At 46.1% G+C, this 14546-nt stretch overlaps 2 protein-coding genes across 5 annotated transcripts in view; one reads left to right on the forward strand and one right to left on the reverse strand.

Moving 5' to 3' along the window:
• RNF10 (ring finger protein 10) overlaps positions 1-8499 on the forward strand; it is a 41630-nt gene extending 33131 nt beyond the window's left edge. For 2 of the 3 annotated variants that reach the window (XM_004054005.4, XM_019038152.2), the window contains exons 14-17: positions 2786-2886; positions 7238-7295; positions 7399-7557; positions 8202-8499. In XM_004054005.4, coding sequence (XP_004054053.1) covers positions 2786-2886; positions 7238-7295; positions 7399-7557; positions 8202-8278 — 395 coding nt within the window. In that variant the 3' untranslated portion in view covers positions 8279-8499. Of the gene's footprint in view, positions 1-2785; positions 2887-7237; positions 7296-7398; positions 7558-8201 lie in introns of those variants that run through there. The other variant, XM_055358162.2, reaches the window with a different exon arrangement.
• Positions 8500-10642: 2143 nt separating this feature from the next.
• Positions 10643-13009, reverse strand: POP5 (POP5 homolog, ribonuclease P/MRP subunit). Of its 2 annotated transcripts, none has more exons than XM_004054008.5 (5): positions 12947-13009; positions 12719-12861; positions 11372-11521; positions 11112-11195; positions 10643-11010 (listed from the first exon to the last, which is right to left on the reverse strand). In XM_004054008.5, exons 1-5 carry the CDS (start codon positions 12964-12966, stop codon positions 10916-10918), a joined length of 492 nt encoding a protein of 163 aa, XP_004054056.1. In that variant the 5' UTR covers positions 12967-13009; the 3' UTR covers positions 10643-10915. The 2 variants fall into 2 exon arrangements, with proteins under 2 accessions (XP_004054056.1, XP_018893698.1); XM_019038153.4 differs by having other exon boundaries at positions 11112-11249.
• Between the last annotated feature and the right edge of the window lie 1537 nt (positions 13010-14546).

Genomic DNA, 14546 nt, shown 5'->3' on the forward strand with positions numbered 1-14546 from the left:
AGAACTATCTTTTGTGGTCTTCATCTGCCTGGCACATGGTTTATTAATTTCTTTTTTTTTTTTTTTTTTTGAGATGGAGTCTAGCTCTGTCACCCAGGCTGGAGTGCACTGGTGCAATCTCAGCTAACTGCAACCTCTGCCTCCCGGGTTCAAGCGATTCTCCTGCCTCAGCCTCATGAGTAGCTGGGATTACAGGTGTGCATCACCATGCCTGGCTAATTTTTTATTTTTAATAAGAGACAGGGTCTCTCCATGTTGGCCAGGCTGGTCTCGAACTCCTGGCCTCAAGTGTTCTGTCTGCCTCAACCTCCCAAAGTGCTGGGATTGCAGGTGGGAGCTACTGTGCCCAGCCTGTTTGTTTTTAAGAGATAGGGTCTTGCTCAGTGCTGTGATGCATTCATTAGCTCACTGCAGTCTTGAACTCCTGGGCTCAAGTGATCCTCCTGCCTGAGCCTCCCAGAGTGCTTGGATTCCAGGTGTGAGCCACTGTACCTGGCCAAGAGAGATACTTTTTGATGCTTACGTCTGATTTCTCAGGCATTCTTGTTTTGTTTTGTTTTGTTTTAGATGGAGTTTCGCTCTTGTTGCCCAGGCTGGAGTGCAATATTGCAATCTCGGCTTACTGCAACCTCTGCCTCCTGGGTTCAAGCGATTCTCCTGCCTCAGCCTCCAAGTAGTTTGGATTACAGGCATATGCCACCACGCCTGGCTAATTTTGTATTTTTAGTAGAGACAGGGTTTCTCCATGTTGGTCAGGCTAGTCTCAAACTCCCGACCTCAGGTGATCCGCCAGCTGACCTCAGGTAATCCACCTGCCTTGGCCTCCCAAAGTCCTGGGATTACAGGCATGAGCCACTGTGCCTGGCCTCTGTCGGGCATTCTTAACAAAGTGTCCATCATTGGAATATTTAAAACTTGTGGTGACCATTTTGTTCATATGCATATCATTTTGCAGATTAGGAACCTGTGGCTGAGGCAGGTACTTAGTGGCAAGAACTGGGATTAGAACCTGGTTCTTGAGGACTGCACTACTGTGACGCTCTTCTGCTTAACTGAAAAAGGAGCATACGAAGGACTGTGGCAGATCATTAAATACATTATTGGTGATATGCATCTTTTTTTTTTTTTTTTTTTTTTTTGAGACAGGGTCTCGCTCTGTCGCCCAAACTGGAGTGCAGTGGCACAAGGCACAATCTCGGCTCACTGCAACCTCTGCGTCCCAGGTTGAAGCAATTCTTGTGCCTCAGCTTCCCGAGTAGCTGGGATTACAGGCAGCACCACCATACCCTGCTAATTTTTGTGTTTTTAGTAGAGATGGGGTTTCGCCATGTTGGCCAGGTTGGTCTCAAACTCATGGCTTCAAGTGATCCGCCTGCCTCGGCCTCCCAGTGTGCTGGGATTATAGGCCTGAGCCACTGTGCCCAGCCTATCTGTGATACCAAGATTGTGTTTTCACATACTGTCTTTTCTGAAAGCTGCTTTTTTTGTTTTGTTTTGTTTTGTTTTGGATGGAGTCTGTCTCTCTGTCGCCCAGGCTGGAGTGCAGTGGTGTGATTTTGGCTCACTGCAACCTCCCCCTCGCGGGTTCAAGCGATTCTCCTGCCCCAGCCTCCTGAGTAGCTGTGTAGCGTGCCACCATGCCTGGCTAATTTTTTGTATTTTTAGTAGAGATGGGGTTTCACCGTGTTAGCCAGGATGGTCTCGATCTCCTGAGCTCGTGATCTGCCTGCCTCAGCCTCCCAAAGTGCTGGGATTACAGGCGTGAGCCACCACACCCAGCCTTTTTTTTTTTTTTTTTTTTTAAGATGGAGTTTTGCTCTGTCACCCAGGCTGGAGCACAATGGCACGATCTCGGTTCACTGCAGCCTCCACTTCCCAGGTTCAAGTGATTGTCCTGCCTCAGCCTCCCAAGTAGCTGGGATTACAGGTGCCTGCCACCATGCCCAGCTAATTTTGTATTTTTAGTAGGGATGGGGTTTTGCCATGTTGGCCAGCCTGGTCTTGAACTCCTGACCTCAGGTGATCCACCCACCTCAGCCTCCCAAAGTGCTGGGATTACAGCGTGAACCACCGCACCCGGCTTTTCTGAAAGTTTAAGCTTTTAATGTATTTAAGCAAGAGCAATTGGTTGGTCCTAGTAATAAGAGTACTGACCATGTGAGGGCCTGCTGCTGGGGGAGAGAATAGGGCCCCTCTCGTCCAACACTGTTCAGGGCAGTGGATAGACTCATCTGTGGGAAGTGTTCAGCTCTAGTCAGAATGGATAGAGAAGTGTATTACCTAGGGAGTATCAGGGAAAAGTTTGCATCCTTGTGCTGGATCTTGTTGATGTGTCTTGGATTCTAATTGGATACTCCCAGGTCATAGTGTCTACTATCGGGAATGTAAAGGCTGAGCTGATTAAATTTTATCATTTTCTTGGAGCTGTTTCATCCTTGTAAAACCAGTCCCTGACAGTACCTATCCTTGAGAGCCAGCCTTTGTGGAAAGTATAGCATTTCAAAAGCAAAGACTTTTCTTACAGTTGGAGTAGATTCTACCATGACTTCTAGAGTTACTGTAACGATGAAGCTCTTCCCTCTTCCTTTACCGGTCACTGATTTCACTGGTGATATTGTTGGCTTTTTAAGAACATGGAAGAGTTGAAAGTTGGATCAATGTTTGCTTTTTTTTTGAGGGGATGATTTGTAATTTTCCAGACCTGACTCAGGGCTCACTCATCTCTCTTGTTAAGGACACCCCTTGGAACGTGACGAATATAATCAGGTCTCTGGTTCCCTTTCAGACTTTCTGCTGACCCCTCTGTCACCCACTGCCAGTCAGGGCAGTCCCTCATTCTGCGTTGGGAGTCTGGAAGAAGACTCTCCCTTCCCTTCCTTTGCCCAGGTAAATCCTTTGCTTGTGAAGCAGCCCAGGGGTATTTAACATGAACTCTGCTGCTCATTATTATGGGAACCTCCTCCAGGGATTGTTACCTCTCATTCTAATACGGCTGGACAAATTGAGTCATCTGATGGGTAGGAGGGAAGTTAACTGCCTGTCGGAGCTTTATGCAGCATGGAGTTGGTTGAGGGCAGATTATGTCATGGACGTCCGCTCTGTTGGAAAAGGAGAGACTTAACAGGCTAATGTTGCACTGACTCTAATAATCATGGGAGGCATTCTTAAGAGGAAAGCTCATGGATTTAGTCCTCAGATGTTACTGTAGACGTACCCAGGAAAGAGGCCAAGAATAGCTGAGGCAGAATCAGAGTTTAGAATATTTTAAAAATCATTTGATAGCTTGTGTACTGGATACTATTGTAGGGGCTGGGGATACAGCATCAGTTTTAACTGGTCTCTGGTTCTAGGACCTCTGATTCAGGTGGTATCTATCTGTTACATAAAATAAGCCATTTCTCTTCACTTTGAGAGGGGAAGATTGTCTTGGTTATACTGCACCTAGCCAAAGCAGCTTCCTTGGAGCTGGGTGGGGGAACGATAGGCTAGTGAGGCTTGCTGTGAAACCACTTTGTTAATCTCTAAGATAACAAGCTAATATTCAGCATTCCTGCATTCAGATAAGTGAGGAAGATGGATGGACAGCTTGACATGTGCCCTTGTAAGAAGTCCGTATAAACTTCTTTGAGGCTAGTGCAGAATCATTATCTTGACCGTTCTTTTTTTTTTTTTTTTTTTTTTTTGAGACGGAGTCTCCCTGTCCCCCAGGCTGGAGTTCCGTGGCGCGATCTTGGCTTGCTGTAAGCTCCGCCTCCCGGGTTCATGCCATTCTCCTGCCTCAGCCTCCCGAATAGCTGGGACTATAGGTGCCTGCCACCACGCCCGGCTAATTTTTTGTATTTTTAGTAGAGACAGGGTTTCACCGTATTAGCCAGTAGGGTCTCAATCTCCTGACCTCGTGATCTGCCCGCCTCAGTCTCCCAAAGAGCTGGGATTACAGGCATGAGCCACCATGCCCGGCCATTGACAGTTCTTCAGAGCAGTTGATACGGATTTTTCTTATGTAATTACAGCAGTTTGTACTGAGAAATAAGCAAGAATTGAGCTTTGGTAAGGAGGGTTCCGAAGTCAAGGAACATGAAATAATTGTGGAGGTGAGGTGAGAAGAGAGGGGGATCCTGAAAATTAACTGCTGGACTTCAGAGATGATTAACAAGTGGCTCCCAGGAGTTATGCCAAATACTTGTTTTGTTCTGTTTTGTTTTGTTTTGAGTTGAAGTCTTGCTCCTGTCCCCAAGGCTGGAGTGCAATGGCGTGATCTCGGCTCACTGCAACCACCGCCTCCCGGGTTCAAGCAGTTCTCCTGCCTCAGCCTCCCGGGTAGCTGGGGTTGGGTTACAGGCGCCTGCCACCATGCCCAGCTAATTTTTGTATTTTTAGTAGAGACAGGGTTTTACCATGTTGGCCAGGCTGGTCTAGAACTCTTGACCTCAGGCGATCCACCTGCCTCAGCCTCCCAAAGTGCTGGGATTACAGACATGAACCACTGCGCCTGGCCTTTTTTTTTTTTTTTTTTTTAAACTAGGCTTTATTGCTATTGCTTTTTTCCTTTGAACTTTATTTTGAAATACAGAGTTGAAAGAATAGTATTATGAACACTTAAACTTTTGACCTAGATTCACTAATTGTTATTATTTTGCTGTTATATATTTGCTTTCTCTGTTTTCTGTGTTGAAAAGAAGTTGCGGATATCCTGAATGATACTTTACCACTAAGTACTTAGGAGATACATGCCAAAGAAAGTGGGATATTTGCCTATAGAACCACAGTGATCACATTAGAGAAATTCCACTGCCACAATAATATCTAATATGGTGCATATTTATATCTCCCCATTTGTCTCAGCGTCCTTCATTTTCAACTCAGGGCAGAATCCCGTTATTCCCTGCATTTAGTTGTCAAGTCTCTTTAGTCTCCTTTGATCTATAACCGTTCCTTTGCCCATATCCCCTCTTTTTTTTTTTCCCTTCCATGGCCAGTTGTTTTATAGAATATCCTACAGTTTGGACTTGTATGATTTCTCATGAATGGATTCAGGTTAAACATTTAAACATTTTGGTAAGAATAAGACATAGGTGACATTTTGATTACCTTTTAAGAGTAAAACAATTCACATGTCAAACTATTTGGATACTGTCTCAGTCCATTTGTGTGGGTATAAAAGATTACCCGAGGCCGAGTCATTTATCAAAAAAAAAAAAAAAAGTTTATTTGGCTCATGACTCTGCTGGCTGGAGGACTGGGCATCTGGTGAGTGCCTCAGGCTGCTTCCACTCATGGTACACAAAGTGAAGGGATCCCTGCTTGTGAAGAGATCACATGGCTAAAGAGGAAGCAAGGAGGGGAGGAGGTGCCAGGCCGTTTTAAACAACCGTGTTCCTGTGCCCAGTTTCAAAATAGCCTTCAGCCAAGCTATTGAAGCAGCCTTTGTGAAACTGGACACACCAGCTACTTCAGATCCCTTCTGTGGTAAGGGCAGAGGCTGGAGTGCCCAGGGTTGTCAAACACACATGTACTGCCATTCCCACTTGGATCCAGTGGCAGACATCACTCATCAGCTCTTTCAGGAATGAATGTGAGAATAGGTCTCCCATCCCCCAGGGAGGGCATTAATCTGTTCATGAGGGGTCCACCCCCATGACCCAAACACCTCCCATTAGGTCCCCACTTCCAGCATTGGGGATCAGATTTTAACATGAGGCTTGTGAGGGTCAAATGTCTAAACCATAGGAGACCCAAACTCCTAGAGACAAAGAGAGAAGTTCACCAAAGTGGAACATAATGAAGAAAGGTTATTTAATGAAATCAGCATCTGCCAACACAAACTCATCTTGAGTAATAGGCATTCCTCACTTTGGAATATATGATTTAAGGACAAGGCATCCCTGCTTGAACCACATGGGGTTTGTCTCTTGATATTTTTCCAGGAATAAAATGTTCCCTGCCTTTTAAGTGGCATATTTGCAATTGGGGCTCATAGTGGCCTTCAGCAGTTATAAAGCTGGCCTTGGCCAAGTGGAATGAAAATTCCTCAGGGGCATGAGGATTGTTCTGATTTTATTGTCCTTGCAGGAATTTTACTGGCCTGTGGTTGGATCTGAAAGTTAATGATGAAGGAGCTATTGGAAAAGCAGACTAAAAGGTAGTGAGGGGCTGTTGAAGTGGTGTCAGGAGAGAGTTTAGTTAGTTTTCATGGCTTTAGGTAACTGAAGTTTAGTAGCCATGTGGTTTAAAACTGGAGGGTACTTGGCTGGGCACGGTGTCTCATGCCTGTAATCCCAGCACTTTGGGAGGCCAAGGTGGGCGGATCACCTGAGGTCAGGAGTTCGAGACCAGCCTGACCAACATGGAGAAACCCCGTCTTTAGTAAAAATACAAAAATTAGCTGGGCGTGGTGGTGCATGCCTATAATCCCAGCTACTCAGGAGGATGAGGCAGGAGAATCACTTGAAGCTGGGAGGCAGAGGTTGCGGTAAGCCAAGATTTGCGCCATTGCACTCCAGCCTGGGCAACAAGAGTGAAACTCCATCTCGAACGAAACAAAAAAAACTGGAGGGTACTATGCCGGGCACAGTGGCTCACGCCTATAATCCCAGCACTTTGGGAGGCCAAGGTGAGTGGATTAGCTGAGGTCAAGAGTTCAGGACCAGCCTGGCCAACATGGTGAAACCCCGTCTCTACTAAAAAAAAAAAAAATTCAAAAATTAGCCAGGCGGGTGCCTGTAATCCCAGCTACTTGGGAGGCTGAGACAGAATTGCTTGAACCCGGGAGGCACAGGTCACAGTGAGCCAGTATTGTGCCATTGCACGCCAGCCTGGGCAACAAGAGCTAAACTGTCTAAAAAACAAAAACTGGAGGGTACTACCCACTGCTTCCCCCGACAGCTCGATGTTTTTAGGGGTCCCAGGAAGGGCAGAAAAACTTAACCAGAAAGTCGGAATTCCCAATTTGAGGGTCTCAGTAAGAATCTCTTGTGCCTTCTGTGCAGTGTTCTTTACCCATTTCCTAAGGAACAAACAGCTTATGGTTTACTACCTTGTGGGTTTCATTGCCATTTCCATTAGCCAGGATATAGAGGACATGACTAGAACAGTGTGTTAAGGAGAGAAGTACCTGGAAAATCTTTTCAAAGGTGATAGTTCATTCTGTGCCTCTCCAATCAGTCAAGGTAGGTCTGGAAAAGAAGTTGGACCAGCTACTTAAATTCTCTCCTCCACTTCTTTCCTACTTTGGCAGATGCTGAGGGTTGGAAAAGCAAAAGCAGATGTGTGGCCCAAAACTGCTCCAAAGAAAGGTGAGGATGGTCCACTGGTGAAGGGGGAGTTTGGCTTCTTTCCATAAAAGGCTATTTCTAGAAAAAGAGTTGTTTCTATAGTTTTAACACTGGTATTTTTTAGATGAGAACAGCTTAGTTCCTCCTGCCCCTGTGGACAGCGACGGGGAGAGTGATAATTCAGACCGTGTTCCTGTGCCCAGTTTTCAAAATTCCTTCAGCCAAGCTATTGAAGCAGCCTTCATGAAACTGGACACACCAGCTACTTCAGATCCCCTCTCTGGTAAGGGCAGAGGCTGGAGTGCCCAGGGTTGTCAAACATACTACACATGTACTGCCATTCCCGCCTGGATTCAGTGGCAGACATCACTAATTAGGCTCTTTCCCTTCTGAACCCTTCAGCACACTCTAGTGTCATTTAAATAATACTCCATTTGGTATGTCAGATAGGACCTATTTGCCACCCCAGAGAAATTGATGACGCCTCAAAGTGAAATTCTGAGGAACTCTTCCAAGATACAGTGGGGTGTACAACCTGTATCCTTTAGAATCTTGAGTTGGTACAGGGTGGCTAATTAGATGGAGAAGTCAGTCTCGAAGCCTGTTGCACTCTGTTCATGACTAGACAAGAATCACATATGTATAGCGTGCTATGTGCCTAGCACTGTGCTAATTTTATTCTCCCAACAACCATGTTAAATGGGTGTACCTCACGTTACAGATGGGGAAACTGAGGTCCAGGGGGGTAAAAGTGATTTGCCCAAAGACACCCACTTGGTGTATACCAAGACTGGTACTGGCATCTAGGCAGTCTAATTCCAGAGCCTCCACTCTTAGCTCCCACTCTGTGACTCCCAGTAATGAAAACTGGCCAGGGGACAAGGGATGGCATTTTAAGTTAAGCTCTCTTTCTGTGTCTCCCTTTAGAAGAGAAAGGAGGAAAGAAAAGAAAAAAACAGAAACAGAAGCTCCTGTTCAGCACCTCAGTCGTCCACACCAAGTGATACTACTGGCCCAGGCTACCTTCTCCATCTGGTTTTTTTGTTTTTTTTTTCCCCCATGCTTTTGTTTGGCTGCTGTAATTTTTAAGTATTTGAGTTTGAACAGATTAGCTCTGGGGGGGGAGGGGGTTTCCACAATGTGAGGGGGAACCAAGAAAATTTTAAATACAGTGTATTTTCCAGCTTCCTGTCTTTACACCAAAATAAAGTATTGACACTCACAAGAGATCTCTTCCTGCCAAGGTTTTTAGTTCATTGCCAGTTTAGTCTTTTTGACCCATGTGTAATTAATTTTTCTCAACCCAAAATAAGATTGAGTCCCCTTTGAGATGCATTAGAGCAGTCCAACCCAGAATGGCACACACTGCTCTGCTGTAGCATCATGTCAGGGCTTCCTGGACTCAGCACACCTCTCAGTTTGTCTTTTAAAAAACAGCTGAATCTTTACTACCTATTTAGTTCTCCTTGTTAAAGAAACGGGTGGGAATAAAATGGATTTAGGACACCCAGTTTGAATTGCAGGTTTTTTTTTTCTGACACATGGCCAGGCTGTGGTGCCAGCTTAATGGAGTAGGCTGTCCTTGGCACTTGCATGTGTGAAAGGAGGGTTTTGCCTCTTCTTGAGCATGGCTTGAGTTGGTAAGGAAAGCTGTAACTCACGAAGCCCTGAGACCTGCTACCCCTAAGATCGAGCTTGTTTTCAGTGACTGGCTTGAGTCATAGGAGGAGGAGTCTGGTACAGCTGCAGGAGAGCAGGGCCATCTGAAGCGGTAGCACTGCCACCATCTCCCTCTCATCTAGAGCAGTTTTCTTATGCCTTGGTTTGAGCTGAATTTGATGTGAATTCTTTTGCTGCTTAATAAAGTGACCTCTAGGTGCATTAGAATGCGAAGGCAAATAGTTGCAATAAATCACCTGCACAAGCAATGTGAGCTTTTTGTTTTGTTAAGTTCATTACAGGTTAGCTAGACAAGTTATTTCTTGAATAGGTTAACGTGACAGCTACTATGATATTGTAGGCTGTCTTTTCTGGTGTCAGGTTTAAATGGTTCTAGAGCTGGGCTTAGCTTTAACCTGCCATTTTAAAAGAAATCCTATCAGGAAATTTCCTGGATGGATGAGGGTGTTCTGGCCTCCAGATGAGGGGGCATGTTGAAGCCAGAATCACCAGTGTTTCTGTTAAATGTGTATGGTACTTTCAGTCTCATCCATTGTATTATGGAGAAAACAGATCCCAGAAATGTCAGTAGGTAGCAGATCAAACCTGGATCACAAGTCTCCCGCCGTTCCTACTTCCTGTGAGTATGGCAGTCTGACTTGTCTTCAGGGTAAGGCGCAATAAAGAAGAGCGGAACTACAAAAACTACCTTAAGTTCCTTAAGTGGACAGCTGCTACATGACCATGCAGTAATGTCAGATGAGGCCAGCACCCCCCCACCCCAACTGCAAAAGTTGCATTTTTTGTTTGAGACGGAGTCTCGCTCTAGCCCAGGCTGGAGTACAGTGGCGGGATCTCAGCTCACTGCAAGCTCTGCCTCCCGGGTTCACGCCATTCTCCTGCCTCAGCCTCCTGAGTAGCTGAGATTACAGGCACCCGCCACCATGCCCGGCTAATTCTTTGTATTTTTAGTGGAGACAGGGTTTCACTGCGTTAGACCGGATGGTCTTGATCTCCTGACCTTGTGATCTGCCCGCCTCAGCCTCCTAAAGTGCTGGGATTACAGGTGTGAGCCACCGCGCCCGGCCCAAAGTTGTATTTTTTAAGTTACCTGATTAACTGTTGGCAAGGAATCTGGTATCTGTAAGACCCTGTGGTTCAGTACTGAGATGGGCTATAGATCTCTGCCAGTTCAGTTGCTGTGTCTCAACTAATATTTCTATTCCAAATGACTTGGCTTGCTTAGGGCCCATCATGGGGCCGGGGGTACAAGGCTTCAGGTAGAAGGCTAAGTATTGAAAATTTAGGCCGGGCACAGTGGCTCACCCTTTAATCCCAGTACTTTTGGAGGCCGAGGTAGGCCGATCACTTGAGGCCAGGAGTTCAACAGCAGCCTGGCCAACATGGCAAAACCCCGTCTCTACTAAAAATACAAAAATTAGCCAGACGTGGTGGTGCACGTCTGTAATCCCAGCTACTTGGAAGGCTGAGGTGGGAGAATTGCTTGAACCCAGGAGGCAGAGGTTGCAGTGAGCCGATACTGGGCCACTACACTCCAGCCTGGGTGATAGACTGAGACTGTCTCAAAAAAAAAAGTTTAGTACCACATAGGGAGTCAGTCTTCCCACCAAGGCTAGGGATAGAGAGAGAACAGAGACTTGGCCAAGCATGGACTCCATAAGCCCTTTTTGTAATATAAGTATGCTAAATGCCACAGAAACCAGATACATTTATTAAATCTACTCTTAGCCAAGCAATAAAGATGTCTACAGAGTTCACAACCTGCAACACTTCACCAGGGAATGCTAGGTAAAGGCAACTTCAGTTTAACTGAGTACTCCATTTCAAGTGGGTAATGTCCGCTGGTTGGCAGCTATCCAGTTTGGAAAACTGTGGAAGATGCTGTTGCTACCCAGATTGTTCTGTTCAACAAGTGGGCCTGAAGCCTGAGCAGTGTAGCCAGCTGTGTGGGGAGCAGAGGTTCACTCCATTGCTTCTGCAGCCTCCTCACCTGACTCCTCCTCCTCCTCTAGTAAGCAGCTTCTTGTCACAGACTTCTGGATAGCTTCCCGCTCTCCTGGAGAAGGCAGATAACAGGGATGAAAGATACCTTTGGGAGTGATTTCTTCAGCTTAAGGTCAGTCACTGCTCAGTGGGCACTGGGCTAGTGTTGCTTACCTTCATCAGTGCAGTTCTGCAACAAGATCAACAGCTGTCTCCTGTTGTACTGAATTAGGAACTTCTGACATGTTCTTATTGTACCTGGCACATGAGTTACTGTGGTCAACAGCTTGTGAAAAGTCTCGACCTTACAGACTTTCAGAGGTAGGGGGAAGTGTCTTGTTAGCGGGACAGCAGGAAGACCCACCCACCAGTCTAGACTGAACTGTGAACGTGTCACCAATTGAAAATCAGTAGCCATACCACCTCACTCTTACCTCCCACATGTAACGTGTTGAAAAAGCACGGGTAACGGTGTCCTTTGTTCTCCAAGTATGTGATGAAGGGAAGAGCTGACCACACAAGCTGATAGAATTCTTTTCTGCATCGAAGTAGCACTATTCCAGTATAGGCATTGAGGTATCGAACTACAACAGGAAAGAAAAATCATTTTGGAAAACTTTTGCTGTGTGTGGTGGCTCACGCCTGTAATCCCAGCACTTTCGGAGGCTGAGGCGGGCAGATCACTTTTAAGTCAGGAGTTCGAGGCCAGCCTGGCCAACATGATGAAACCCCGTCTCTACTAAAAATACAAAAATTAGCTGGGTGTGGTGGTGCGCGCCTGTAATTCCAGCCACTCAGGAGGCTAAGGCAGGAGAATCGCCTGAACCCAGGAGGCAGAGGCAGCAATGACCCCCGATCTCGCTGCTGCACTACAGCAGCCTGGGCAACAGCCAGACTGTCTCAAAAAGAAAAAAGGAAAACTTTGGAGTAACAGAGCCTACTATGTGCCAAAAGTATGTTGTAGGCAAGTGGCACGTAGATCTATCAGCGAGTAAAAGAGAAAAGCCAAAACACCCACTGTGTTGCACACCACTCAGAACTGGTGAATGAATTTAGAATTTAAAATGCTTTCTAATTCACTAGTTAATTCAATAAATAGGAGCAGGTAGGAGGCGATCCATTTTAATTTAGGAAAAACCCCCACAAAACCCTTGCCTGAAAAACAGGCTGTTTTACTGCATTTGGGCTCTGTAATTATTGTAGCAGTCAGCTCTGAGTCTCACCTGACTTAGGAGAGTTAAGTCTATCTGCATTTAACTCTCCAGAAGTCAATCTCAAACAAGGTAAAAGAGGGAACTAATTTAAGTGGTGTGAAAGAAGGGCCCCTCTGTCCTAGCTCATCCTGTGTTTACATATATTGACAATCATGTGTTCTGTACTTTACCAACTATTTAAGGGCTTTCCCGGGGTACTTTTGACAATTTTTTTCCATGTGATGTCAATGTAATCGGTCATATAATAGCTCTTACTAGGAAGTATACACAGCTTCCCTCATTTAATTCTCTACCCTATCAAATTCAATCACAACCAATTACAGAAATTACCTGTCAAGCAGGTAAAAAGAGGCTTCTAGCTCAAAGCCCCACTGCCTTCGGGCCCCTCCTTTTAGCGCTCTGCTAATTTCGGACTCTCGCTTGGGGTCCCAGGCGCTTAAAGAGATACCTTACAAAAAACGGTGCACGGGCTTGGCCACTCGTGCCCCTTCTTTCTTCCTCCGGCGCCTGCCCCCTCCACATCCCGCCATCCTCCCGGGTTCCCCTCTTCCCCCAGCGCCCTTGCACCCGCGAAGCCGATGGAGCAGGCGGCTGCGCCGAAAGTTCCGTGCACCCTGGCGATCGTGTCCCGTACGAGGCTGCTCAGAACTCGGTCATCGAGGCTTAGGCGGCAGCGGGGGTCGTCAGACACCAGTTCGCAGAGCAGGTACCTGCGGCAGGCGAGAGGAAGGTAGACACTAGCGGGACCGCGAGGACCCAGCAAGGCACTGGGAGGGTCTGGAAGGGAATGCTTACCTGTGCTTGAACCGCACCATGGCTGCCTCCGCGCTCTCCGGTCCGGTGCAAACCGGATGTGAGTTCTGTCCGCGGCCAATGGGAAGCTTGCTTCCGCAGCCTTTCAGCCATTCAGAGAAGGAGACAGGATATTAGGGCGGAGCTAGAAAGTTGAGAGGCCGAAGTGTGTCAGCTCCCTCAAGCCCCGCCCAGCTGCGTTTGTAAGCGCGCATGCGTCCTGCGGAGGGTCACTGACTAGTTTGAGGGCTGAACCCCGGGATGGAGCGGCTTGCAGCTGTAATGGATGGTTCTGTTGCACACTGAAGTTTACAATAGTGTGTAGGATGCAGCCGCTACCCTTGGGGCCCTGGGAACCTTGCACCACAGTTATGTATGCGAGTATATTCTCTCCCCAAGGTGAACGGTGGAGCTTTTGAGGGCAAGACCCTGCACCTCACAGCCCAGGGATTGACAAACGGGAAATCGGACCTTTATTTTCAGGTTTGAGCTCAGTTTAATCCTTCCATACAGCTAAATATGCTATTGCTGTTTGGGCCTTTCAGCAATCTTAGGGAGGCGAGTGTGCCGTCTCGTTTTTTGCTCGCAGAAACAATACGTGGTCATTGTATTTTCCATTTCTGTTTACCTTTTTTTTTTTAACAGAAAAGCACAAAGAAGCAAATAAATTATAATCCCAGCACTGACAGAGAATAACTGTTGTCGTGTAGTGTGTTTTCTTCTGTCATTTTCCCCCTGCGCCAGTGGTTCTCAAAGTGCCGTCTGGGGACCACTGAGATTTCCTAAACTCACTCGATTTGGGAGTCCCCGAAGTCAAAATTACTTTCATAATAATGCTAAGATGTTACTTGTCTTTTTCATTCTCTCAGAGTGAACAGTCAAGTTTTCCAGAGGCTGCTTGACGTGATGACGTCACTGCTCTAGGAATTGTGTAAATATTTTTTAAACGTTTCTCAACTTTAATGTCCATAGTAAATATAACCCACAAAACTAAAAGCTCTTGGGCATCCTCAGTAACGTGTGTAAAGGGGTCCTGAGACAGAGAAAACAGCTTGAGAACTATGCCCTCTGTTAAATTATGTTTTTTCTTTTATTTTTAAGTATTTTTTTAAAAATGTCTTATGGGGTATTACATAAAGTACATATTCTTAAGTGTACATCTCAATGAATTTTTACATATGGATAGACTTCTATAACCACCTCCAAGATTAAAATAAAGAGCATTTCCAGTATCCCAGAAGGTTGCCTGAGCCCTCTTCCAGTCAAATTGCTTACTGCTATCAGCCACTATTACCACTTCTACCCTGCTAGATTAATTTTGCCTGTTCTTAAACTTTATATAAATGTTCTCCAGCATGTTTTCTTTTGTGTCTGGCTTCTTTTGCTCAACATGATTGTAAGATTGATTCCTGTTGTTTGGCTATATTTTCTTTTTTCTTTTTTTGTTTTTAAGACAGAGTCTTGCTCTTGTTGCCCAGGCTAGAGTGAAATGGCACGATTTTGGCTGGCTGCAACCTCCGCCTCCTGAGTTCAAACGATTCTCCTGCCTCAGCCTTCCGAGTAGCTGGGATTACAGGCACCTGCCACCACGACCAGCTAATTT

Source organism: Gorilla gorilla, chromosome 10 (assembly GCF_029281585.2).
Source record: "Gorilla gorilla gorilla isolate KB3781 chromosome 10, NHGRI_mGorGor1-v2.1_pri, whole genome shotgun sequence".
NCBI lineage: Eukaryota > Metazoa > Chordata > Mammalia > Primates > Hominidae > Gorilla > Gorilla gorilla.

What these genes read in the sequence shown, in the direction of transcription:
- POP5 (XM_019038153.4), bottom strand. Translation starts at nt 12,966, where the DNA reads ATGGTGCGGTTCAAGCACAG. An exon ending in CTGCTCCATCGGCTTCGCGG is followed by an intron (nt 11,522 to 12,718) that starts GTGCAAGGGCGC and finishes TTCCTGTTGTAG; the next exon opens with TTCGATACCTCAATGCCTAT. An exon ending in GCAGAACTGCACTGATGAAG is followed by an intron (nt 11,011 to 11,111) that starts GTAAGCAACACT and finishes TGCCTTCTCCAG; the next exon opens with GAGAGCGGGAAGCTATCCAG.